The sequence below is a fragment of the Penicillium rubens genome (assembly GCF_028828025.1).
Source record: "Penicillium rubens strain IBT 27055 chromosome Unknown utg000001l_segment0_segment0, whole genome shotgun sequence".
NCBI lineage: Eukaryota > Fungi > Ascomycota > Eurotiomycetes > Eurotiales > Aspergillaceae > Penicillium > Penicillium rubens.
This window is the reverse complement of record NW_026890599.1, coordinates 4,254,270-4,277,404: the sequence shown is the minus strand read 5'-3', so window position 1 is coordinate 4,277,404 and position 23,135 is coordinate 4,254,270. Positions and strand designations below refer to the sequence as shown.

At 49.7% G+C, this 23,135-nt stretch overlaps 11 protein-coding genes across 11 annotated transcripts; 5 read left to right on the top strand and 6 right to left on the bottom strand.

The window, feature by feature from the left end:
- Positions 1 to 516: 516 nt before the first annotated feature.
- N7525_001653 (chaperonin-containing T-complex subunit CCT5) lies at positions 517 to 2,742 on the bottom strand (the record flags this gene model as incomplete). The annotated part of the gene is made up of 10 exons (XM_061211998.1): positions 517 to 561; positions 614 to 702; positions 765 to 1,083; positions 1,143 to 1,791; positions 1,845 to 2,134; positions 2,209 to 2,292; positions 2,345 to 2,438; positions 2,533 to 2,581; positions 2,641 to 2,658; positions 2,733 to 2,742. 10 exons carry the CDS (start codon positions 2,740 to 2,742, stop codon positions 517 to 519), a joined length of 1,647 nt encoding a protein of 548 aa, XP_061071224.1.
- Positions 2,743 to 3,095: 353 nt separating this feature from the next.
- N7525_001652 (chromo domain-containing protein) lies at positions 3,096 to 4,176 on the top strand (the record flags this gene model as incomplete). The annotated part of the gene is made up of 7 exons (XM_002557694.2): positions 3,096 to 3,102; positions 3,181 to 3,337; positions 3,390 to 3,432; positions 3,484 to 3,563; positions 3,626 to 4,025; positions 4,078 to 4,103; positions 4,158 to 4,176. 7 exons carry the CDS (start codon positions 3,096 to 3,098, stop codon positions 4,174 to 4,176), a joined length of 732 nt encoding a protein of 243 aa, XP_002557740.2.
- A 343-nt stretch (positions 4,177 to 4,519) lies between these two features.
- Positions 4,520 to 6,246, bottom strand: N7525_001651 (putative transcription factor Rap1; the record flags this gene model as incomplete). Its single annotated transcript, XM_061211997.1, has 4 exons — positions 4,520 to 5,608; positions 5,687 to 5,927; positions 5,982 to 6,067; positions 6,124 to 6,246. The coding sequence occupies 4 exons, from the start codon at positions 6,244 to 6,246 to the stop codon at positions 4,520 to 4,522; spliced, it is 1,539 nt and encodes a 512-aa protein (XP_061071223.1).
- A 417-nt stretch (positions 6,247 to 6,663) lies between these two features.
- Positions 6,664 to 8,000, top strand: N7525_001650 (DHHC family palmitoyltransferase; the record flags this gene model as incomplete). The annotated part of the gene is made up of 3 exons (XM_002557696.2): positions 6,664 to 6,752; positions 6,806 to 6,959; positions 7,014 to 8,000. 3 exons carry the CDS (start codon positions 6,664 to 6,666, stop codon positions 7,998 to 8,000), a joined length of 1,230 nt encoding a protein of 409 aa, XP_002557742.2.
- Positions 8,001 to 8,448: 448 nt separating this feature from the next.
- N7525_001649 (Ataxin-10 homo-association domain-containing protein) lies at positions 8,449 to 11,371 on the top strand (the record flags this gene model as incomplete). Its single annotated transcript, XM_061211996.1, has 2 exons — positions 8,449 to 8,621; positions 8,686 to 11,371. 2 exons carry the CDS (start codon positions 8,449 to 8,451, stop codon positions 11,369 to 11,371), a joined length of 2,859 nt encoding a protein of 952 aa, XP_061071222.1.
- An 879-nt stretch (positions 11,372 to 12,250) lies between these two features.
- On the bottom strand, positions 12,251 to 12,544 carry N7525_001648 (Zinc finger RING-type; the record flags this gene model as incomplete). The annotated part of the gene is made up of 1 exon (XM_061211995.1): positions 12,251 to 12,544. One exon carries the CDS (start codon positions 12,542 to 12,544, stop codon positions 12,251 to 12,253), a length of 294 nt encoding a protein of 97 aa, XP_061071221.1.
- Positions 12,545 to 13,378: 834 nt separating this feature from the next.
- Positions 13,379 to 14,180, bottom strand: N7525_001647 (uncharacterized protein; the record flags this gene model as incomplete). Its single annotated transcript, XM_061211994.1, has 3 exons — positions 13,379 to 13,656; positions 13,757 to 14,107; positions 14,165 to 14,180. The coding sequence occupies 3 exons, from the start codon at positions 14,178 to 14,180 to the stop codon at positions 13,379 to 13,381; spliced, it is 645 nt and encodes a 214-aa protein (XP_061071220.1).
- A 687-nt stretch (positions 14,181 to 14,867) lies between these two features.
- On the top strand, positions 14,868 to 16,643 carry N7525_001646 (putative oxidoreductase, FAD-binding; the record flags this gene model as incomplete). Its single annotated transcript, XM_002557698.2, has 1 exon — positions 14,868 to 16,643. The coding sequence occupies one exon, from the start codon at positions 14,868 to 14,870 to the stop codon at positions 16,641 to 16,643; it is 1,776 nt and encodes a 591-aa protein (XP_002557744.2).
- A 258-nt stretch (positions 16,644 to 16,901) lies between these two features.
- On the top strand, positions 16,902 to 17,783 carry N7525_001645 (uncharacterized protein; the record flags this gene model as incomplete). Its single annotated transcript, XM_061211993.1, has 2 exons — positions 16,902 to 17,063; positions 17,133 to 17,783. The coding sequence occupies 2 exons, from the start codon at positions 16,902 to 16,904 to the stop codon at positions 17,781 to 17,783; spliced, it is 813 nt and encodes a 270-aa protein (XP_061071219.1).
- Positions 17,784 to 18,189: 406 nt separating this feature from the next.
- On the bottom strand, positions 18,190 to 19,693 carry N7525_001644 (mannose-1-phosphate guanylyltransferase; the record flags this gene model as incomplete). Its single annotated transcript, XM_002557700.1, has 4 exons — positions 18,190 to 18,216; positions 18,273 to 19,448; positions 19,523 to 19,579; positions 19,631 to 19,693. The coding sequence occupies 4 exons, from the start codon at positions 19,691 to 19,693 to the stop codon at positions 18,190 to 18,192; spliced, it is 1,323 nt and encodes a 440-aa protein (XP_002557746.1).
- Positions 19,694 to 20,192: 499 nt separating this feature from the next.
- On the bottom strand, positions 20,193 to 21,149 carry N7525_001643 (uncharacterized protein; the record flags this gene model as incomplete). The annotated part of the gene is made up of 1 exon (XM_061211992.1): positions 20,193 to 21,149. The coding sequence occupies one exon, from the start codon at positions 21,147 to 21,149 to the stop codon at positions 20,193 to 20,195; it is 957 nt and encodes a 318-aa protein (XP_061071218.1).
- Positions 21,150 to 23,135: the final 1,986 nt, after the last annotated feature.

Sequence of the window (23,135 nt, the reverse complement as noted above, 5' to 3'; positions counted from 1 at the left end):
GGATCTCTTACGAAAATCAACCTGTCTGCTGGTGTGTACACATTGATTGGAATGGCTTGGATTGTTTTTACATGCCGTACTGGCATGTATTTCGCTCTTTCTGTTTCGGCAAGGACTTCCGGTTGACATCGTGTAGTCTACATATGTATAGAGGCAGAAGGAATGGCACCGAATCGGAACCCTGGGTGTTTGGGGTTTATGGGTGAGACGAGTATGTCATACCGATGGTGTTCTAGCCAAGCGCACCTGTAGATGTGCATGGCGCTCATGTTAGTCGTTAATCATCAGATGGTTCTAGGCTATGGCACGTGTATCTACATCTATAAATGCTAGTCGTAGACCAAAGATTCATAACAAAAGCAAGACAAGAAGTGACCAGATAGAGACATTATCAATCCTTTCGTTTTTATTGAAACTAAAAGGGTTCTATGTAAGGGACCATGTTTTTACATAGCAAACCAGAATCATCAGTTTTTTTTCTTTTACCATCGTGGAATAGGACTAGAAACTACTGGTCTAGAACTCAGACTGATCATCACCAGAGATAATGACGTTGTTGATCTGATTGAGGGTTAGCACCGAACGCGACAGGGAGATTGGGTGGGAGCCGTACCTTAAGAACCATACGGCACAGCTGGGTGGCAAGCAGAAGTTGCTGGCGCTTGCCAATCAGAGGGTCGATAGCGAAGTGCTCACGCATATCTGAAGAATCCAAGTTAGCCCAGGAACGAAACTGAATATGGAACGATCTTCTAGGGGCATACCGTTGGTGCCAGTCATCATGCAGTCAACACCGAGACGGGTGTTCTTCTCCTTGACCTGGCGCGACTTAATAGAGGCAAGGGTCTCAATGGGACTCAAGCCAGAGTTCTCGGAAAGGGCCAAGGGCACAGCATCCAGCGCATCAGCGAAGGCGCGCATAGCATATTGCTCGATACCGGGGCTCTTAACAGCGGCGTCCTCAACGGCGATGGAACAAGCAATCTCAGCAGCACCACCTCCGTAGACCACACGGTTGTCGCGCACCAAGTTGCGGACAACACACAGAGCATCGTGTAGTGACCGCTTGGCCTCATCAATGATCTGTAGCTCAAGTTAGCTACCGGCAGATCTCCCTACGCATGGTGCGGAGATTGACTCACCATCTTGTTACTTCCACGAACGAAAATAGTCACTGCGCGGGTGTTGGCACACTCCTCAATCACCAGCATCTTCTCTCTCGTAGTTCCGAAGCTCATCTCGCGGACAACACCAGCCGTGCCGAGCTTGTCGGAAGACAGATCCTCGAAGCGGGGCACAATACGGCCGTTTGTGGCAATGGCGATCAATTCAATCTCGGGCCCACCAACCCACCGAACGGCAGGCAAGTCATTCTGGAGCAAAAGGTGGTTGGCCTCATCATCGAAACCCCACTGGCAGATGACCAGGTTGGCACCCGATTCCTTCAGCTGCTGGATCATCTCTGTGAACTTCTCCTTCTCATAGTCCTGCAGCTTCTTGAATTCCTCAACAGATGTAATATCAAGCTTGTGCTTGGTCTTGGGCTTGGGAGGTTCAAAGGGACAGGTCAAGATCGCCAATTTGGCATCCCGAACTTCGTCGGGCATCTGGGGGTGAGAGAAGTCCTTGTCCACAATAACACCACGGACAAGCAGAGAGTCCTCGAGGGATCCACCGACCTTGCCGTCAACCTTGATCAATTCGAAGTCGACATCCTTGCGCTCAAAGTCGGCAACCGAGAGCACGGCATCAACAGCGATCTTCGCGAATTGGTCGTGAGACTTGGAGACACTATGAAAACTGTCAGCATCAACGCGAACTAACATAAAGCTAGAAATCCGTACATCTTGCTGCCCAGACTGGTCTTAGCCACTTTGAGGAGGTTGGTGGTATCATCTTTGCTGAATGTAATTTCGTCACTGATTCTGTCGAGCTCGGCGACGGCGATTTCGCAGGCCTGATCGTATCCGTCGGCTATCCGGATGGGGTGGATGCCTTTGTCAATGAGGTCCGAGGCTTGTTCAAGCATGGCCGCTGCCAGCACCACGACACCAGTTGTGCCATCACCGATCTCCTCATCCTGAGACTGAGAGAGTTCGACAAGAAGCTTTGCGACGTTGTTTGTAATCTCCATCTAACCGTAACCATCATGTCAGTCTCTCGAACCAGAATTGGATCTCTCCGGGGGAAAGGGTCTCGGGGTCGAACCTGTCCGAGAATAGTTGCGCCATCATTGGTGACAGTGATATCGCCGTCGGGGGAGATCAGAATCTTATCAAGACCACGGGGACCCTAAAAACGAGAGTCAGATCTCTTTCCATCCATCGTTTGCCGAGTGCCATACCAGAGAAGACTTGACAATGCTAGCCACCGTCTTGGCGGCAACAATGTGTGACTTAACGGCCTCAGTGCCATGCTGTCTCTTCTTCTTTCCCTGGCTGTTTTATAAAAAGACCCGTCAGCCCCAGATCTCAAACGTCCGATTCTCAATGGTATTTTAAAACGGAGGATAAGCCGTAGCGGTGAACGTACTCCCGAACGACAATAAACGGCCGTCCCTGCTCGTCCTTCAAGACCGAAGCTACCCCTTAATGTCAGCGACCGAATCCGTTGTAGCGAGTTATTCGAGTGGATAATCACCCTGAGACATATCAAGCTCTGTTGAAGATCAAATCCCACATAGTTAGCCAGAGCACATTTGAAGAATGAGGGGTATGGGGGTGCGGCCTTACGCATTGCCATGTTGACGGTGGGCTGCCACCTGGCAAAATATAAAGATTTTTAGGAAAGAGGACACCGACAAGGAGACCAAGAGGTAATCAAAAGTAAGTGACAAGACAAAAGCAGTGAACTTGTAAGTTGAGCCTTGAGGGGGAGCTTCCCGAAATGCACTTTTGACAAATGAAATTCTGACTGCCCAAAGCGGTATAGCGTATCTTGTCCGCCTTCAACGCGTTTCTGCTTCTTGACTCCTCCAATTGCTCTGGATGCGACAGTCTTACGTCTGATTTTACATCTGCAATTGAGGTTTTATTCCTCCAGTCGCCAATCTGTTTTCTAAACTCTCTAACTTTATCTCACCCTTCAATCGAAACATGCCTCGTGAGTGTTTCCCCCCAATGTTGATGTGTCGCGCGCGCGCAATGGTGAGCCATCTTGATTGACACGTTCATTCCACAGCTCCCGTTGAAGATATGTCCGACGAGGAATCCGGCGATATTCCTTTTAGAACTGCGCCAGAGAATGGAAAAGATGACCAGGACTCCCCGCAAGACGAAGGAGACGAAGAGGAGGAGGAGGAGGAGGAGGAGGAGGAGGAGGATGAGGAAGAGGGACTGTAAGCTGCGCATTCCGGCCACTGGTGGATACGTGTTTCTAACTTAATGCAGCTACGTCGTGGAGGACATTATAGAACATGCCTGGCTTGATGATGTATGTTCACAATGCTCAGTCTCAATGGGCCGAGAAGCTAATCAACTATAGGGAACACTCAAGCTCTTCGTGAAATGGAAGGGTTATGAAAAGATCGAAGATCACACATGGGAGGACGAGGATGGCCTCCTGTACGTCTATGCGCTCGTTGAGCTTCGATATCTACTTGTGCATTTATTGACAAAGACTATAGGGAGGGAGCCCGCGATATTGTCACAGCATACTACAAGAAGATCGGCGGCCGCCCGAAGAAGAGCGCAGAGAAGCCCACTCCAGCAAAGCCAGGTCGCAAGCGCAAATCTATGGGTGATTCAAAGCTTGCTAAGCCCTCACATGCCCCCGCAACGAGTGAAGCCAAGAGACAGCGCCGAAAGTCAGCGCCCAAAGAGACGACAAAGCAAGAGACCCCCTCCTCGTCTGAAAGCAATGGCGCGCAATGGCTCCCGAAGGGGAAGAACTGGGATAAGGATGTGAAAGAGGTGGACACAATTGTCCGGGAGGGCGATGCAGGTCTGATGGCCTGGCTCGAGTTCAACAATGGACACAAGGCGAAACTATCTGTTCAAGCCTGCTACGAAAAGTGTCCTTTGAAGGTAGGTCCTCGACCGTCCCAAAAAGCGACAAGGATACTAATTGCCAAACTAGATGCTCAAGTTCTACGAATCACACCTGTGAGTCAAGCCCTCCTATTGAAAGCGCGAAAGCGTTCCTAACCTCTCTCATAGGGTCTTTAAGGATAATTAAATCCATCCTGTTCATTGACTATGGATATATCGCCAACTCGAAGAAATGGTACACAAGTCTGATATTTCTAGGCCATTTCCTCAATCTCGGATGTGCAATAGCGAGTGGCCATCGCCACAATTCTCCTTGGCTACTGCGACCAACGCGTTTTGAATACGGCCCTTACATTGATGTTTATTTTCGAGTTCCAATTTCCCCTTTGCGTTCTGGGCAGGTCAACACCGGTGTCTTCGGAGAGTATTTCGTTTCTAGTTGCACGCTAATTTTCATGTACTTCACAATTGCAACTCGTCCATTATAGTCGTCCTTCGTGCGCTTTCTCAGATTCCACATCTCATGGGTATCATTCAATGAGCCCTGTCTGCCGGGCCATGCTGAAATATTCCCATCTATCCTTGTACGCTTCTGAGCCGTGTTTCGCCAACGCTCGCTGCACACGCGAATATTCCCCCGCTTGTAAACAGCTATCGTCCTCGGCTGTCCAGACCCCGGGCATATCCTCGGGAATACCCTTCCCAGCGGTGAGGTATTGGAGAACCTTGTCTGCCATATCTGGGACCATGCTTGTACATCGCAGAGCCTCGAAGACGTGGGATTCTTTGGCACCTCGAGCAAGGCGTTGATCAATCCAAGTATCCACATCGGGCGCATCCGAGGTGTCATCGTCAGTCGTGTCGGATGCGGGGCTTGATGGCAAGAATGGGAGTTCTAGGAAGACAGGGTCCACTGGGTCTTTGAAGATATCCTTGACTGGTGGTCTGGGTTTCGGTACTTGGTTTTTGAATCGGCCGGACTGCGCGAAGGCATTGTCACCCAATGGTCGCGATGCGACAGGCGGTGCTGGCGGTTCCGCTACATTAGTTGGTCGTTGTAAAGTCTCGCGAGTGACGCGACGAGGGGTTCGTATGGAAGGGTCCGGGACTGGGAAGAGATCCGGAATTCCAAGGCCTTGAAGCGGTTTTTTATCTGACGACAAGACACTGGGAGAACCTCTTTCTGGCCGCATAGTAAAGGGTGGTGTGGCTGCCACGTTTGATGACTCTGGCTGGGGTACCCGGCTATCAGGACGGTGATGATGTGAGGAAGGGCCCGCAGTTGCAGTGGCTTCGATGGCTTTTCTTTTCATAGGTGAAGCATCTCTTCGCCGTTGAGTCGGTGGTTCAGGGCCTGGATCTCGTTTGCGTTTTGGGCTTTTTTCTGTACTTGCTTCCGCCGGAGCAGGTGGTGCCAGCCGGGGAACCCTTGCGCTAGGTTTTGCTGTGGATACTCCCGGGGCAGTTCGGGCAGGTAAAGTCTTTGGGCGTTCGCCTTGGGATGGCGCAGACTGTAACAGCTCGTCAAATGATAACGGGGTGCCGCCACCTGGACGGCCCTTACCACGCAGGTGCTTCAGATATCTACTACGCCAAGACTGCCATGGATGATTGGGGAACTGCGTGCTATTAGTTAGTATCTGATTTATACGTGTGTCTGTAGTCTTGACAAACACATGGGCAGGAGAATATCATACCAGTTCACCCAAATCCTGGTATATTTTGTTACCTTGGATAGGCACCATTCGCTCTTGTCCATAGGCTTCTACCCAGTCGAACACAAGTTGATCCTCTTTGAGTGTGTAAAACGATCTTGTGCTCTTCGTAGGAATGTTGGATGCGCCCATTGGACGAGGTGCAGATGGCCCAGCGCGGTGGGCTTCTAGATCTTCGAGTCGTCCCTTGTTGATAGAACGCTCTACATATTGATAAGAGAAACTAATGTTAGATTAGTACAGATCGTGAGCCAGTAAAGAGTTCTGTATTCCGTACGTGTCTGAAGGCAGGTCTCTCCTTGTATGATCCACCAGCTTCACATCAGCATCCTTCTCCATCAGCACAACAGTGCCACCATATTGCTAGATACTCATTAGCCTCCGCAAGCTCCAAAATAGAGAAGGTGTTCCCGAAATACCTTGATTAATTCTTTAAACCTCTGCCTTTGTGGAACAGTTAGAGATAGCCAGAATCGTGCTCCTTGAAACAGATTCATTGTAGTCTTCTCAGCCCGTGACGATTCATTTGTAAACGACGCCATTTGACCTCCTCAAAGACCCAAAGCTAATGATTTTTTCTTTGAGCTTCCACGCCTTAAGGTAGGTCAGCTTTGTCTGCGACGCGGTATCACGTGTTGACGTGTCGCAAGGGGCCTTTTCCCATTCAGCAGCGGGCTATGGGGCAAGATAGGTGTTGTTTCGCTAACTTGATTGTCAGTTCTTATGTTCGATAATATGGGATCCGGTCAGTCTCCATCGACACGAGCCATAGATGAAATGGTCGGTTCATGCCGAGACTGAACACGCGGTCACGTGGCATACACGAAACTGACGACTTGCGATGTAAGCATGTTAGGCGATCACAAGTCAAGGAACGCAGGAACTGTGAAGAATATCGCCGGAAGATGCAGAGCAAATAGTATCTCCTTTGCACTTACTGAGAGAACTTGAGCTTCAGAATGGGGGCCCTTAGAACCGTTGGTCTGGTGATACTGGCGGTCTCGGCGTTCACCTTTATTGCGCTGTTTGGCAGGCTGCCAGCTTTCCGGTGGGCAATTTGCCAACCTGCAAGAATTTGGACCTCTGTGCTGATTGTTCTAGGAAAACTCCGGTCGCCTGGCTCCACCGGGCACTGTGGGTGTACTTCCCGAATGGAATTGCCGTTGTCGATAATCGTTTGTTCGGCGGGAGGGTAGTACGATGCTGGAATCGATCTGGCAGCTATTTGCTCAAGGAGAACCACCCGCTTGTCTTGGTGAGTCCTCATAGTATTACTTATATATATACAGGTACTGACCTTGAATACTAGATCTTCTTTACCTCCTTGCTGGTCATTGGAGAAGGTCTCTTTGTCCCGGCCGCGTGGCCTCAGCTTTCGAGCATACATCGAGTCTGGGTACCTGTAGCTATCATCTTGCCATATTTCCTGCTCTACAAGTGTGTTGTGACCAAGTCATTTATCACGGCAGAGAACCATGAGGAAGAGATGAGACGCTATCCGTACGATCGAGTCCTTTTTCACCCCGGGCATCGATGTAGCACCTGCAAGTTCCTCAAGCCAGCGCGCAGCAAGCATTGCAGCTTCTGTCAGGCCTGTGTTTCTCGACATGACCACCACTGCGTATGGCTGATGAACTGCGTCGGAGCCAACAACTGCGTGTACTTCATCTCGCTTTTGGTCTCCCTTTCTGTGATGTTAATCTACGGCTCCTACCTTGGTCATTCCATACTCTCTGGGGCGCTGAAGCAAATGGTTCCGCCAGAAATACGGGAGGCCATGCAAGGCTGGACAGCCTGGATCAACACATGGGGTATTGTGATCACTGCTAATCCCAAGATTGGGACAGTATTCCTACTGATGGTTATGACTGCCCCGCTAGCAATATCTTTCCTGGCGTACCATACGTATCTCATCTGGGCTGGGGTGACAACCAATGAGAGTGCCAAGTGGTCTGATTGGAAAGATGATGTGGAAGACGGTTTTGTATTCAAGACAAAACGAAGTCTCATCTTCGACGGGTCCCTTCCCATGGATCTATATGATGAACTGTGGCCTGTGCATACTGATCAAATCCTTGTCACTGATGAAGACCCTCCAACTGAAGGATGTTTATTGGCGCCCGACTCCAATTGCATTGCCCATCGGCCGGCATCAGCCTTGCCTCCTGACCCTCGATGGAAGCGACTCCGCACTATGAGAGATGTCGACAACATCTACGATATGGGCTTTTGGTATAACCTCCGGGATGTGATGGGATTATCTGTCCGTCGATCTAAGGAGACATCTGGTATCTAAGTTCTTTGCACATAGCATCTATGTAAAATACGGAAGTTACTGGTTTGGTTCAAAGGAATATCTAGAAATAGTGGACATCTACCTGATTTACGCTATCTACTACATATAGCTTGGAACAGTATACACTTGAAATGAGACAGTCAAAGTGGAAATGGTATTAACACATGCTCGTATGAGGATATGTGCAAAGGTGAGACTAGCTAATATACTACATATGTAGTTAACTAGCTAGCAAACATGTGAAGCGTGACAGACCAGGTATCTGCCTGCCATGTATCCAGGCGGAGAGCTCGGAATGGGCGAATGAGCGATAACGATAACATTCGTGCGGGCGGAAAATTTGTCTCTCCACACCTCCGAATCTTTGATTCTCTCATCCCACTTTGATCTCCCCGCGCTGTTTACCGTCTGAAGGAATACGCATTACGGCTGGGATAAATTTTGCAAGATGGCAGATTCCAAGCCATTATGCACGCCAGCTGAGCTCATGCTTAAGGTAATCCTTGCAGGGACACTGAGCCACTACGAAGTCCGGGGCATGATCGATGACAAGCGCTTGGAGCACATGCTTGCCGCTGGGAAGCAGATCCTGTACAAGACACACCAGGAGAGCGATGTTCGGTAAGACCATAATTTAATTGACCATTTGCGCTTGCTTGTATACTAATCCGTTGTACCCTGCTAGTCATAATCTCGGCATGTCGCCTGATATTTGGCAAGGTCTCACGAACGTCCTCACCAAAGCAATCCCCGTCCTCGAGTCCCAATCTTTCGCGTGGAAAAGCCCTGCAGCAAGTTACGAACACTCCTCTGCCAATCTAATCGCATACAATTATTTCTCGCTGGTCAAAGACATTGAGCGCTTGAACGATCTGTGCACAATTGCTCGCAACCTTCTCGCCACAACCAAGAAGGCACAGAATCTCGCAGCGGAAACAGGATTTGATCAAAGGATTCTAGCTCTCATTGACACCTGTGTTCGGGTCACCGCTCGAGGCTTCGATGGCGAGCAAAATGCGCGAAACGAGGAGCGATGGCAGAAAGTCGTCAACCTCTACAAGCGCCTTCTAATTACTTGCCTCCAGTACCTTCATAACTTCATTATGCACAACGAGCATCGCAAGATGGTGCTCTGGTTGGATCTGTTTGGTTACCATTCCACCGCTGATACGAACATCATAAAGCCCAAGGAGCCTTTGGACGACGCCAGCTCGCGAGAAGGAGTGGCACCCATTGTACAAGTTGGAGAGCGTGTCATCAATCCCCCGATTCGCGCGCTTTACGACCAAACTGCGGAGGATTTGCTATTGGAGACTATCGCCAAGTTCCCGCGCGAGCCGGCAACTATCAAGGAAGAGGCTGCCATGCTGCTTCTGGCCAACATTAAGGATCACATGGAAAGGATTCTGGGGCGTGACCTCAGCGCTATTCAGGAGATGGGCAGAGACCCAGACCAGGTCAAGGATATCCGGGCTGCTTTGACTGCGATACTCGGGGCTAAGGTTGACGGTTGGTCTGATCTCCAGGACCGGGCTCGCGAGATCCCGACTGCGCTTCCCGAAGAAGAGCACGATGAGCCTGAAGAACACGATGACCAGGAGCATGACGATCAGAGGGACCACGACCAGGAAGAAGAGGAACACGAAGTCACCAAGAAGAAGACCATCCTGACTATTGATCGCAGTCTCACAGCTGGTTTCCCTCGCCTTTGCTGGGCCGATCTTCCAGAGATCAACGATTTTGGCGCTGTGGATGGACCTGTTACAGACGAAGATACCAGTATGCCCCGGTCAGCTCAGTCTGCCGCTGAGACCCTCCAAGAGGCCAAGGACGAACTCATGGCTCGGCTCCAGGAGCCATCACATATCGATGGCGACGAAGAGCATGACTATGACCACGGCGATGCACACACAGTGGGGGATGATGATTCGCACAGCCTGGATCACATGGCTGACGGAAGCGTTGACGGAGATGGCGAGGATGACGTGGATGACGATGGCGTCGATGGAGAAGCTGATGACGAAGAAGAGGAAGACGATGAATACCGTGGCCGTCCTGGGGATCAACAGCGGGGTCTTCTGACAGATATCCCTCTGGTCCTTGGACCGGCAGAAATCGAAGCTTTGCCTATGATTGTTCAGGCCGGTATTGTGGACAGCTTTGGCCTCAAGGGCGGCGAACGGAATGGGTCGAGGAACATGCAAGCGCTCCGTTGTCACATCCTTCTCACCCAGGAGACAGGACGCAACCTACTGCGTGAACTACTGATTTTCATTGCGGCATGGGATCTTCCCGACGACGAACTCTACTTCAAGATGATGGTCCAGATCATGGAGGCCGTGCTTAAGAACGGCCTTATGTCTCATGCCTACTCGGACTTCGGTCAGCCCAAGGACATAATTTCTCCGGCGCAGGCTGTTGTGATCAAGATCCTCACCCACATCTTCCGAGCCAAGTACTCTCCTGCTTCGGTGACGGGCTCGGCTCAGCCCAACATTCCTCGCAACCCGAACTCACTGAACCGGGTTGATATTCTCACTGTCCGATACATCTTCACTATCTTCCGCGGCAACATTATCCCCGAGACTTGTGCTCTGATCTACCTCCAAGGCCAGATCCGCGCCAACCGGGCTCTTTCCGAGGACTTCCCGCTCAATCTATGGGACATGGAGCGGGTATACGAAGGTGTCTACCAGTTTTTGGAGTTCTTCGCCGTGCTGACCGAAAACAACGACTGGAAGAACCTGCTGGTTAAATGGGAGATTGTCTATGACTTGGTGACGTTGATCAAGGAGTTGGAAGCAAGCATCCCCAAGGGCCAGCTGAGCCAATTGTCCTTTGGCTCCGTGCCCCCTCCTCCTCCCCGAAACGACACCACAAACGATGCCCCCAGCGCTAGTCCGCCAGCACCTGTTGCCGTCGAACGTCCTTACGATCCCAGCGACCCAGACCCTGTTGACACAGGCGCCGGCAGCGTCGACTCTCGACCCGAATCCCCTCCCATCACAGAGGATCCCTCCGAGTTCGAGTGGCGCAATCTCAAGAAGCTGGTCGTGCTTGTGCTCTCCTCGCTTGTCTGGAAGTGTCCCGATGTCCAAGAGCAGATCCGTCGGTACGGCGGTGTCGAGGCGATTCTCTGCTGCACTGCGTTCGATGCCCACAACCCATACATCAAGGAGCATGCTGTGATGTGCCTCAAGTTCTTGCTGGAGGGTAACCGTGAGAACCAGCGCCTTGTCGAGGAACTCGAGGCTCGTGAGGTTGTCAGTAATGACGGCGGCGTGCTGGAGCGGAGTGGCTATGAAGCGATGATTAACCAGGCAGGCAAGTTGGCCATCCGGTCCAAGGCTCGGGCCGAGGAAGTTCCATGAAACATTGAAGTTATGTGTGATGAATTCTGTACCGCATATTGTACATAGAGTAGACAGGAAAACCGGAATGATACTTCTGAACGATCACAATTGGCTTTTTTTCCATAGGATCCATGATTTCTATGCTTTCTATGCCTAGATATTGAACTGGAAATCCATGGGTGGTGGTTGCTATTAGAACTACCTACATAGGTATCCATATACTTCCAGAAGAAGAAAGTGGGTCTATACGTTGTGATGCCTGAACATCGGATGTTTCTGCCTGAAGATCTTCCTGACAGGGAAAAGATTAAGGACCTTATTGTCTACGAGATTATTCAATATTACTAGATGGATTAGGACATATACATTTCAGGTTTAGCAAATTGATTTCTACCCTCGACCAGCAAGGTAGTCGTTACTTGTCATTGATGTCTAGGCTATTTCGGCAGCTGTCTATATCCGACCTTTTTACCAGGACTACAGATATTGAATTGGTTACTGCTCAAAAGTCGCCTATAATCCTTATCTCTGTCTTTCCACGGCGTCTTTGTAGACGCCTCCAAAGTAAAATAAACAATAACAGAACCTATGATAGATATGGTTGATATAAATATCTACCATAGGCACATCCAAGCACGTCGGCTTCACGAAAGGCTTATTAGCCACGGATATAGCACCGAAGTGCTATTCCAGAAGATACCACGACCCTACCCACTCCACTTCTATCAAGGTGAGCCGCCTCGAAAGACATGGGAGTATGGGGCAGGGAACTGGGCAACCCACTCGGGCCGATATCTCATGCGCTATCCCTACATATAGGAGGCATCCAGATATTCGGTCTTTGCGTCTTGCGTCTGTTATCGGAAGGTGTACTGACAGTACATATGTATAAAGCGGTTAAGGGGATGGAGGTTGATCATGGTATTCAGACAAGTATCCAGCAAGCTGGATCTTGCGACCAATATCAGTTTCCATCTGCTCAACGCGCCATGTCAGTTCCTTGACGTCCTTTAGTAAATAAAGGCCCGACTCCAGATCGAGAGTGCGAGTACTACGCAGTTTCGGCCAAAACTGCATAGCTTGGTACTCTGTCCACTCCTTGACAAGAATCATGATTATCATGATGGTTAGTCCCAGTACTAGAGAAAAGAAAACAAGGGCGAGGGTTTCCCAGGGGGATGAGAGAGACATTTTGATGGTTGGATGGGTTGGGATACTCACTGGTAAGTATCTAGATTGCCAATGGGCTTGGGGTATATGAACCTGGCGAGTGTAGGTTAGGGAGTAAGTAAGTAGATAGAGTCGTTGAGGGAGGACTGGAGGAAGATACTCTGGAAATATGAGACCCTCCGTAGAAGTTACAGTCCGTGACTCGGTTCAGGTATAGTAAAAGACGATATGAGTTGTAGACAGGATGTCATCTGGAATGATGAATTATATCGATCAGGACTTGGGGACTTGATATTTATATGTGAGCGACGGTAAGACCCTCGACGAGGACAGACAGCTTAACAATGAGCTTGTATGCCCTTTGTTATGAAGGCGATCAAAGATATAGAACAAAGACATCAATGAAAATGCCTTAAATCTTGATCAAAGAGAGAACAAAGGTCTTTGAAGCAAGTTCAATAGTTAGATTGTGAAAGTCATCGAAGGGACAAAGGACTCGGGTATCGTCGAGGTATGCCTCGAGATATTGACTCGAGATGGAGGTGCCAACGCAGTTCTGGACCTAAGACCTAGATCATACACCAAAAAGCCCATTGTTGTCCTCTTTTACGTCTTTTCCCACGCCTTTTTGTATTATCTACCTGCTCGATAGCTTATGTCTTTGTGTTCGAGTAGACACAAGAACCAAGATATGGTGGCCGGTCAGTTTACATTCAATATCCATTTGATTAAAATGTACATGATCAATCGATGCAACGGTCATTCACTCATGCTAAGATAGGCAATACTTTTATGTAGACTCCATCACAGACAGTTGAAAATGCACGTATACGCACAGTCTCATGTCGGATCTCTTCAGCCATACATGCCATCCCATTCCTCCTCCTCATCTTCCTCAACAAGCTTCTTCTTCGCCTCCGCCTTGTCTCTCAGCTGCTTCGCAAAGTCCACACGGTCAAGCGGACACGTGCCGCGCAGCCGCAACCAGGGCCGCACACACTCCAGATCGAAGCGGTGTGTGGGATGGCAGGGCAGCTGGACGACGAGCGGGTAGGGATCTTCCACGAAGGGGTTATTGCAGATAGGGCAGGTATCAGAGGGTTTGAGGGATGCTTTGGGGACGCGGTCGAGCACTAGAAAGATGCAGGCGTTAGTTATGTCAACGACAAAGAAATACCCCGCTGATTGCGGGGGAGGTTGATGGACACGGCGAGCTAGGGGAGTGCTACTTACTATCGCAGAACTCCTCGTCGACACCCTCCACCTCCCGCGGTGGCGTATCTGCCTGTGCGAGCAGCGACTGGATCATCGTGGTCAGCAGATCGCGACCGGTATCTGAGTCGGCGTTATCGGTGCCCTCCTGCGCGCCGGGCTGTGGCGCTGAATCGGCCTCGCGGCGCATCATGTCCAGTGCTTCTGCAAGTGAGAAGAATGCCGCGCTCACATCTCCTGGGACTGGGACTGCATGGGGTCTGTGGTCGGGAGCTGGTGTGATCTGGGACAGGGTTGAGAAGAAGGTGGAGAGGTCGGGGCGGCGGCGTCGCGCGGACGGGGCTGTTGAGGGGTCGGTAGTATTGTGTTCGACTAGAATTGTGTTAGCTTTGGAGGTTCTGGTTTCATTTGAGTGATGTGGGTGCGTACTTTCGTAGGTCGACATGGTGGGGGACGGAAGGCTGGCAAGCTTTCGGAAGAGCTGTTTTATGAGGAATCTGGGCGGGGAGAGCCCTTGTGTTCTGTGACACCTCTGAAATTGTTTGCCTTTTGTTGTACAAGTTTGATCTGTAAAAGGGAAATGCAGATCGGGTGAAGGTGGTTGTTTTTTGTAATGGAAGTTCCCCGAAGGCAGAGAGTCGATAACGCGGCGCGGCAGTTCTGATTGGTTCGTCACTATACAAGCTTAAGACCCTACGAAATTGATATATCAAGCATCAAATGACGCATATTTAGTAATTGCAAGGGATATCCATAAATCTTTCTATTACTTTCGGTGATTTGGGAGCTTCGAGAGGGTGACATGGCAATATATATTCATGCCCAGGTGGACTATGCCATACCAAAAGGCTATTTAGAACACCACATTGTCGCGCGGGCTATGGATAATCTCATTACTAGACAGGAAATCGATTTATCCAAGATAGATATAGAGATATGCCACATAGAAACAATAGAAACTATTCGTTGGAGCTTCTATGTTGTAGGTACACATACATACCCCTGTCATCTCCAGGACCTGTCAGGGCAGGATGACGCGATGAACAACCCCCACCCTTAGGTACCTACGTTCTCTCTTGCTTTCAACATGGGAGGTCACTTAGCTTTCCAATATCTCCAGGCTCCCTACTCAATGACCTCACTTCTAACAAATACTGTGCCCTGGCACGAGGGCGAGGAGAGATTACACCACTTGCTTCGAGTCCCTCACGGCGACAACCCGACTGCCCCGTACCTGAGCGCGAGAGCCGCATCTCTTGTTCAACAGTCACCGCTACTTGCCCTAGGTACATTAGATTCCCAAGGCCGGCCATGGTCAACGATATGGGGCGGCACAGCTGGCTTTGCGATGCCAGTTGCCGAATCGCTGATCGGGCTTCAGACACAAGTGGACACCAAATACGACCCCGTTGTGCAGGCATTATTAACCGGCAACCAAACCGATGCATACACAGGAAAGATGGTTTCGGGACTTGCTATAGACTTGGAGAATCGTCGGAGAGTTAAGCTGTATGGCAGGATGGTGAAGGGCTCACTGTCTGATGGAGACGAAGGGCAAGCACAGGCACAGGTGTTTGTCCACATTGAAGAGAGTCTTGGCAACTGCCCCAAATACTTGAATAAGAAGCATATCGTACCTGCACAGCCTGAACCCAAGTTGATCTCTGACCTGCCACAATTGAGTCCTACTGCAGTTGAGCTGCTCTCTCGTGCGGATACTATGTTTGTATCCTCATCTCATGAAGCAACAACTATGGACACGAACATCCGCGGTGGTCCGCCTGGATTTATGCGTGTTGAATCCAACAATGCAAGCGGCGCTGTGCTTGTTTATCCCGAGTACTCGGGGAATAGACTCTATCAAACGCTAGGAAATCTAGAAACCACCCCGGTGGCTGGTTTTGTCGTTCCCGATTTTGACAGCGGCAATGTCCTTTATTTCACCGGTTCGACCGAGATATTAGTTGGGAAAGACGCAGCTGCTATCCTACCAAGGTCAAACCTCGCCGTGCGAGTCACCATTGCTGCTGCAATCTTCGTTGAAAATGGGTTGAGCTTTCGCGGCGAGGCCGGAGATCCTTCTCCATACAATCCTAGCGTGCGATATCTCGTCAATGAAAAACATGTCCCTGGCATCCAAGAAGGCAGTGGTTCCGACGCATTGGCAACGTTAATAAAAAAAGAAAACATTACACCATCCATCCAACGGTATCGGTTCCGCATCTCCGGCCGCAAACCGCTTCCATGGAGTGCGGGACAGTATGTCACACTGTCATTTGAAGACGAGCTGAGCATGGGCTATACCCACATGCGAGATGACGATCCAACCAGCCTAAACGATGACTATGTTCGAACCTTTACCGTGTCTTCATACCCCGGTCGCGATATACCCGTTGATCAATTCGAGATCATGGTTCGACGGCATGGTCCCGTTACTAGATATCTATCTCAAGTAAATGAACGAGCCGGCCTAGAAGTACCGCTCAAGGGATTCGGAGGAAACTTCTATGTGTCTGGAAAGTCCATTGTCCCCTACGTGGCGGGCGGCATTGGCATTACACCCCTTCTCGCACAGCTTCCAGAGTTGGATATCTCCCAGCTGCGATTATTCTGGTCAATTTCGATCAATGATCTGGGGCTGGTGCATGATGTTTTCCAGCGGTGGCCACAGTTGCCCCTATCAACGACTTTGTTTATCACCAATGTGGAGCTCGATGGAGCCGATCGGCAGATGTGGGACGGCATTGAGTCGTCTGGGGTCCAAATGATACGACGACGCATGCAGGCTGGGGACTTAGACCTTGCGCTAGCTGATGTCTGGTACCTCTGCGCGGGTGTTGCCTTGAAGCGGATGGTTCTAAATTGGCTGGTGGGCAAGAATGTTGTTTATGAGGATTTCAGCTATTGAATAAGGGATATTTGAAGTCGATATTTGGATCTCGATATTACGTTTGAAACATCCCCATAATTTAGTTTATAAGTCAATTTCTTATTTGAAACAATTACACCAGACATTATACGAAGATGCTGCGCCGAAAATATAAAAATAGCGCCATGACGCAGCCCCAAACGTGTCAAAGTGGAGCGCCGATCATGAAGTTGTTGATTGTAGGGGCTTCTTTGGCAGATTCCTCTTCTTCCATCTTCACATCTCCAACATCTCGCCATGCGATCACCCTCAGTCAAACCATCGGCATACCCGCCATTGCCATTCCATCTCATCCGCTTCCTAATCGCCCTGTCCTCACTCGTGGTAGGCGTAATCTTGGCAGTGTTTACCTACCACCTCCACGCCGATGGCTACAAACTCCCATATTCATTCCTCGTCGTAAGTAAACATCCAACATATCCACATCCCTCCTCCCAAACGAATATAAATACTAACAAATCCCACCAGCTCTTCGTCTCAGCAGGCCTCTCCCTCCTCAACATCATCCTAACCTCAATAATCCACTGCAGCTGCGGCCTATCAACAAAACTCTCCATCTCACTCAACATCCTCCTAACAATCCTCTGGGCACTATCCCTAGGCCTGCTAAGCTGGAGCCTAGCAAGCACAATAACAACAGCCTGCACAACAACCTACTGGGGCAACTCAACCGGCATCTCCGTCTGCCGAACCTACAAAACCCTCTTCACATTCACCGCCATCGGCCTGGTCAGCTACATCGCCGCCGTCTGGCTGGACGTGATCGTCCGTCGTCGCCAGACCCGTCTCGGCGTCTACGACGCCATGGGTTCACACCCGGGCCTTGATGACTCGGGCGCCTTTGATGTCAAGATGGATGAGCGCCACAGCGAATCTACACCTGCCTTGCATGATTATGATAATGTGCCCCCTGCGATGTCCGGTGCCCATGGCCAGGGCCCACCGGGTTACGGGCACAATTTGGAGTATGCGCATGCTGGCGAGGCGCAGAATTATTATGATACGGCGCCTGGTATGAGTCACCGTGGTGCGCCACGAGTGCGTTTTAGTGCTTATGATCAGGGTGGGCAGCAGAGGCCGACTGAGAATACGGGGTATGACCCTGCTATGTATCGTTGAGTGATTCTTTGGTACTTGGGGATACTTTTCTTTGTCTTTCTTCGATTTTGACGACAGCAAGCGGGATTTTACGATATTTATCTGAGGTGCATCTCAAGGTTTATATTTGGGTGTTTTGGGTTGATGACATGGAATCTGCATGGCGTTTCGAGGGATCAATCACTGGGATATGTTCGTGGGGAAATAAAAACACTAGTATAGCAGATAGCAATACGAGAAATCCAACGACTCTTCCATTTTGGGTTCGTTCTAGATATATTAAAACAAAAAGATCCTTAGATCGGCTGCGCTCACGAAGCAAATAACCATCCAACCATAAGATAAGATGAGATGAGACGAACCCGACAATGAAGCCGTATCGACGAGAAGATCAACGTAAATTTCGACCAAATATGACCAAAACTCATTACATAATGACCTCGTTGGCCACATCCTATATGAAACGTTAGTCAATGACACATAGGAAATAAAACAATACAGAATACTTACCCGCTTGAGCTCCTTGTAAGGCAGACACACGCAGTTCTGTACGCGGACCTCATCGCCAACACCACACTCCTTGCCAAGAATGGTAATGCTCTGCACCTTGATACCCTGCTTGACAATGCTGGTAGAGTGGCTGCCCACGGGAATGGGTGTGCCCTCCACGCGAGCCCAGGCACCGACCCGGCTGCTCCAGCCGATAATCGAGTGCATGACGCAGGCGTCGTGACGGATCTCGGAGTCCTCAAGAACGATGGAGTCCTTGATACGGGCACCAGCGCCGACCACGACACGCGGGCCGATCGAGACGTTAGGACCCAGCTTGGCGGTGGGGTCGATGGAGGCAGTGGGGTGGATGTAGACCGGAGGCACGATGGTGGCAGAGGGGGCAGTGAGTTCAGGAGACTCAGCCTGGAAGGCCTTTTGGAGGTACAGGGCATTGGCAGGCACGGCAGAGCCGGCGGACTTGATCTGGCGCCAGAAGTCCTTGGTTTCGTGGACGAAGAAGCGGTTGCTATCGGCGAGATCGGAGAGGATGTCTTGCTCCAGACGGAGGACCTCGCTCTTCTCGGCGTCCTCGTCGTCTCCGGTGGCGACGAAGGAGGACTCCAGGTTGTCGGAGGAGGGGTAGGAGAGGAGGCGGGGGCGGGTGGTGCGGCGCTTGATGGCGCTGCGGATGGCGGGGAAGATGCACTCGGTAGCGAAGAGGTAGACGCCGCAGTTGATCAGGTTAGAGATGTGCGATTCGGGCTTCTCGACGTAGTGCAGCACACGCTTGGTGTGCGAATCGGACACGATGCATCCGAAGTTCGTTGCGGTGTCGTTCGATACTCGTGTACCCAGGATCACAGCCTCGGCGTCCTTCTCCTCGAATAGTCGCATCATCTCGCCCAGCGGGAATGAGCAGCAGACATCGGCGTTTAGCACGAGCAGCCGCTCGGGCTTGCCCTTGAGGATCGCATCGCGGAAGTGGTACAGCCCACCTGCGGTGCCCAACGCTGTGTACTCCCGTAGGTAGAGGATGCGGAGCTGGGGGAATTCCTTCGAGGCATCCTTGATGAAATCTCGGAATACACTTTCATCATAGTATCCGACCAAAATCACTTCGCGAACATCGGGGACCTTGGCCACCGCCTTGAGACAGTGGTGGATGATGGGGTGGCCGGCGACTTCGAATAGGGGCTATGGGAATTGCGATGTCAATTATTATCCAGCGCAGATCCATATGGGCGATCAAATGAGATGTAGATGCATACCTTGGGCACATCGAGCGACAATGGGCGGAACCGAGTGCCTCTTGAGGGGCCTCCGACCTGTGGACAAGGTGTCAGTCATTGTCTATTCGTGATGGTCCCATTACTCACCAAGATCACGGCCTTGGTGGAAGCCTGAGCACTGTGATTTTCACGCATTGGTATATGAAGCATGACGGTATGCAAGGGGATGTGTAGAGTTATAAGAACAAAAGGCCAGAGAGACCCTGAAGCTTCCAACAACGCCAAGCCGACGCTTTCGGTGGGGCACCTGACAACATTTTACTCCTTTCGGTCTTAGACATTTCAATGCTTTTCTGATTTGGTCTTATTTATGCGACAGACAGTATGATTTTGATACTATATATATCTACCCCTTGCTGATGCTATTCTTGCAATATCTGACCTTTACAACAGTTGTGAGCTACTGGGGTCTGATAACCTCGATGACGTGCCCTTCATTGACGGCGTGTCCCTATACAACCTGACAGTTAGGGCTTGGGCCAAGGGTATGCGCAAATATTATTCTTTGTAGAATACACCGTTCACTGAAGCTCATTTACGTGCTCGCTCAAATTTTCATCTAAGCATAGATTATAGACATCTTCTGGCTGCTCTCCAAACCCCCTCCCAATATCCACATGCATTTATGATACATCGTCCTTGCAAACTCTTAATGCCCCGAATTCTGTTCTTCGTCACCAAGAACAGCATCTTCAAACCTTTGGCGAAGCGACTTTTCATACTCTTCCTTATCATGGAGTTTTGCAGCAAGCACTCTTTCAACATCAGGAGCCCAGAAGTCCGATACAACCCGTGCGAAATCGTCTTTTGACTGACAGGGAGATGCAAAACGGGGGTAAATATGTTGAGAGAAGAGGTTGAATAGACCTTTTGGACTGTCCAAAGCATGGAAATACCAAAAGTTACCGATTTGCAAACCATTTCTCATAAGATCTGTCCTGTAAGAATGGTCATTGTTGATAGGAGGAATCTGTTTTTCTTCCTCCCCGAAAACACCAACAAACTCTTCGTAGGCCTCACTAAAGGTTTCAAGATGCTCCCCTGTTATCTCGTCGACTGAACAGCCGGTCAACCAGTATGGAGGACGCAACGTCTCCGCAGGTAGTGAACATGCCCATTCAAGGTCAATCACAAATTTGATATTCCAGTCGCTGTCAACGAATATGTTGCTAGGATGGAGATCGGTCAATCTGTAGAGGAAGGGCCCTTCTCGAAGCTCTTTGTTAGAAAAATGAGGTAGGAGCGCTTTCATTATCGTCAATCTTGCTATCTGGGCTCGGCCATCCTCCGCATCGCTTATAGAGTTTGGCTGATGCCGTATCCGACTATCGTGATAAGACAAAAGATCGAGGTAGTATGCGTCCGCCGCTGAGTAGGTCAGGCTTCGGCTGATGTTGGTCGGAATTCCGCCGTTTTCTAATTGATGGAGTCGAAGGGTGAGAGGTCGATTGGAAAGTCGTAAAGCTCCATTTGAGTCTAGGGTCCATGATCCTATGCGGGGTAGTGTTATCTGACTCAACGAAAGCATCATGCGTGAAAGCCCGCGAAAGAGGTTTGTTCTTTTGGCTTGCTTATGGCGGTCTTCATCCCACGTCTCTGAAAGCATTTGGACTTCTGAGTTGCCAATATAGTCCATCACCAGATACCCAGTTTCGAGTAAGGCCAGACGGTGATGAGATATATAGGGACAGGGTAAGGGGAGCCCTAATAGCCATTTGATAGATCTTTTGAGAGTCCAGAGAAGTCTAGTTCCCAGAGAGATATTCTCCGGCTTCGTGAACTACGTGAAAATGCGTTAGAATTCATGTAATGATAGCGAGTCTCATTGGGATCCCGTACACTTTGACCTCCAACAAGTCCAAATCCCCACAGCTGAGGGATGGGTATCTCCGGACAATGCGTATGTATCCAAATAAAAGTTGCAGCTTCACAGCGAAGCTTTTCGTCCACATTGCCGGGGTTTCTGAATTCGCCTATTTTGTAGGGCAGGGGAGACCTAATTAGAACTCGTTTCCCTAGATCTTGACCCTGTTTGTTCACATAGAGAGGAATGCAAACATTGAAGCTGCCATGGACCCATTCATTTACATCGCCAGTCCGGCAAGTATCTGAAGGACGGAGACCAAGATGGTATGCCGCAATACGTTCGATATTACCACGATTGCTGTACAGCAACACAAAGAAATCAATGCGCTGCTCTGGGTAATCCAATTCAAGGAGAACATCCTCTTCTTGCTCCAGTGCTGACTCCAAGGTGGTGTTGCCTCTGAGCAGTGGCAGGGTGGCCCCCTGATGTGTCATCGCGAAGATCGATAAATGTAAGAGAACTCCAATACGAGTGAGGACACCTGGTTGTCTTTTGTCTAATATGAAAAGGGGTCGACTAGCTTGACGCACGTCTGTGAGCACCTGGGCACAAGGCTCCCCCTTCCCTTTCAAAAAGACGGTACAATGCAGTCTTTACCGCCTTCATCTCTCCAGGTATATGCAGGCAACGTTATCACTCCTGCTATTGCATTTAGAATAACTACCACTTAAATAGATATTTTACCTACGTGGTACGTGGGTTTGAAGACACTGTCATATGTACACAAGAAAAGAGGAATTTCGGGACCTTGGGATAATTAGCCAGTTAGCAAGAGCATGAGGGCCGTCCACGAGTAAATTCCTACAAGTCCATAGATATATAGAAGGAACGGCATATAACCGAATTAGATCAATGGCATATAGTGACACATTTATGAAGTTTTTGTATCTACTCTCTGTCCACCCTGGTGTATCAAGTTAGGCAATTCTCTCTTCTTGTATTCGACTTAGTCTCCTATATTCAGGGAACACATTACCCTTGTGCGGTCTCTTTTGGTGGTTGAATGAATATGTGAAGATAGCCCCTAGCTATCTGATTGTCAGTACTTCTTTGTGTCATTTAAAGATGCTATATATCAATTGATGTTAATACATACATTTTCCTTTTTCTTTGTACTTTTACTCTTTGCCATCTATCTCTGTACTTTTCCTTTAGTTCATATCTCTACCGCTCTACTAACTACAACCCTACAGAGTATGAACTATTCTGATTTATTACTCTCAATTTGCTACCTTGCCCTCACCTTGCCCTTATTTTGCTCTCACATTCATTTCACTTTGATCCTACCTAGGTATGTTTACCTCATTCCTTACATTTATCTCATCCTATCCTTTTTGTTAAAGGTCATATGACCTATGCCGTTTGCTCCCCGTCATGTATTCAAAGTTCCTCTCAGAAGATTCCTCTCCCTTCAACACACTTGATATTTTCTCATCCTGCTGTACGGTGCTTTCACATCTACCTCCTCTTAGTTTATGACCATCTCTCTCGGATGAAGCTTCTAACTGCATCTCCAACAACTTCTTCCCTGGTGCGGCATTCACACTGCCGTTGTCTGTGCACCATGAGATCTGCGATGTGGTTGTCCAGGTATATCTTGGGAATTCGGAAAGAAACCGGCTTTGCGGGATTTCCGATGTGAGCATGCCCGTGGGCAAGACGAGACGCAAGCAATGGTTTGTCTCCCCGTTCTTTGCCTTCCTTATGAGCCGGTGTCAGGGTCAT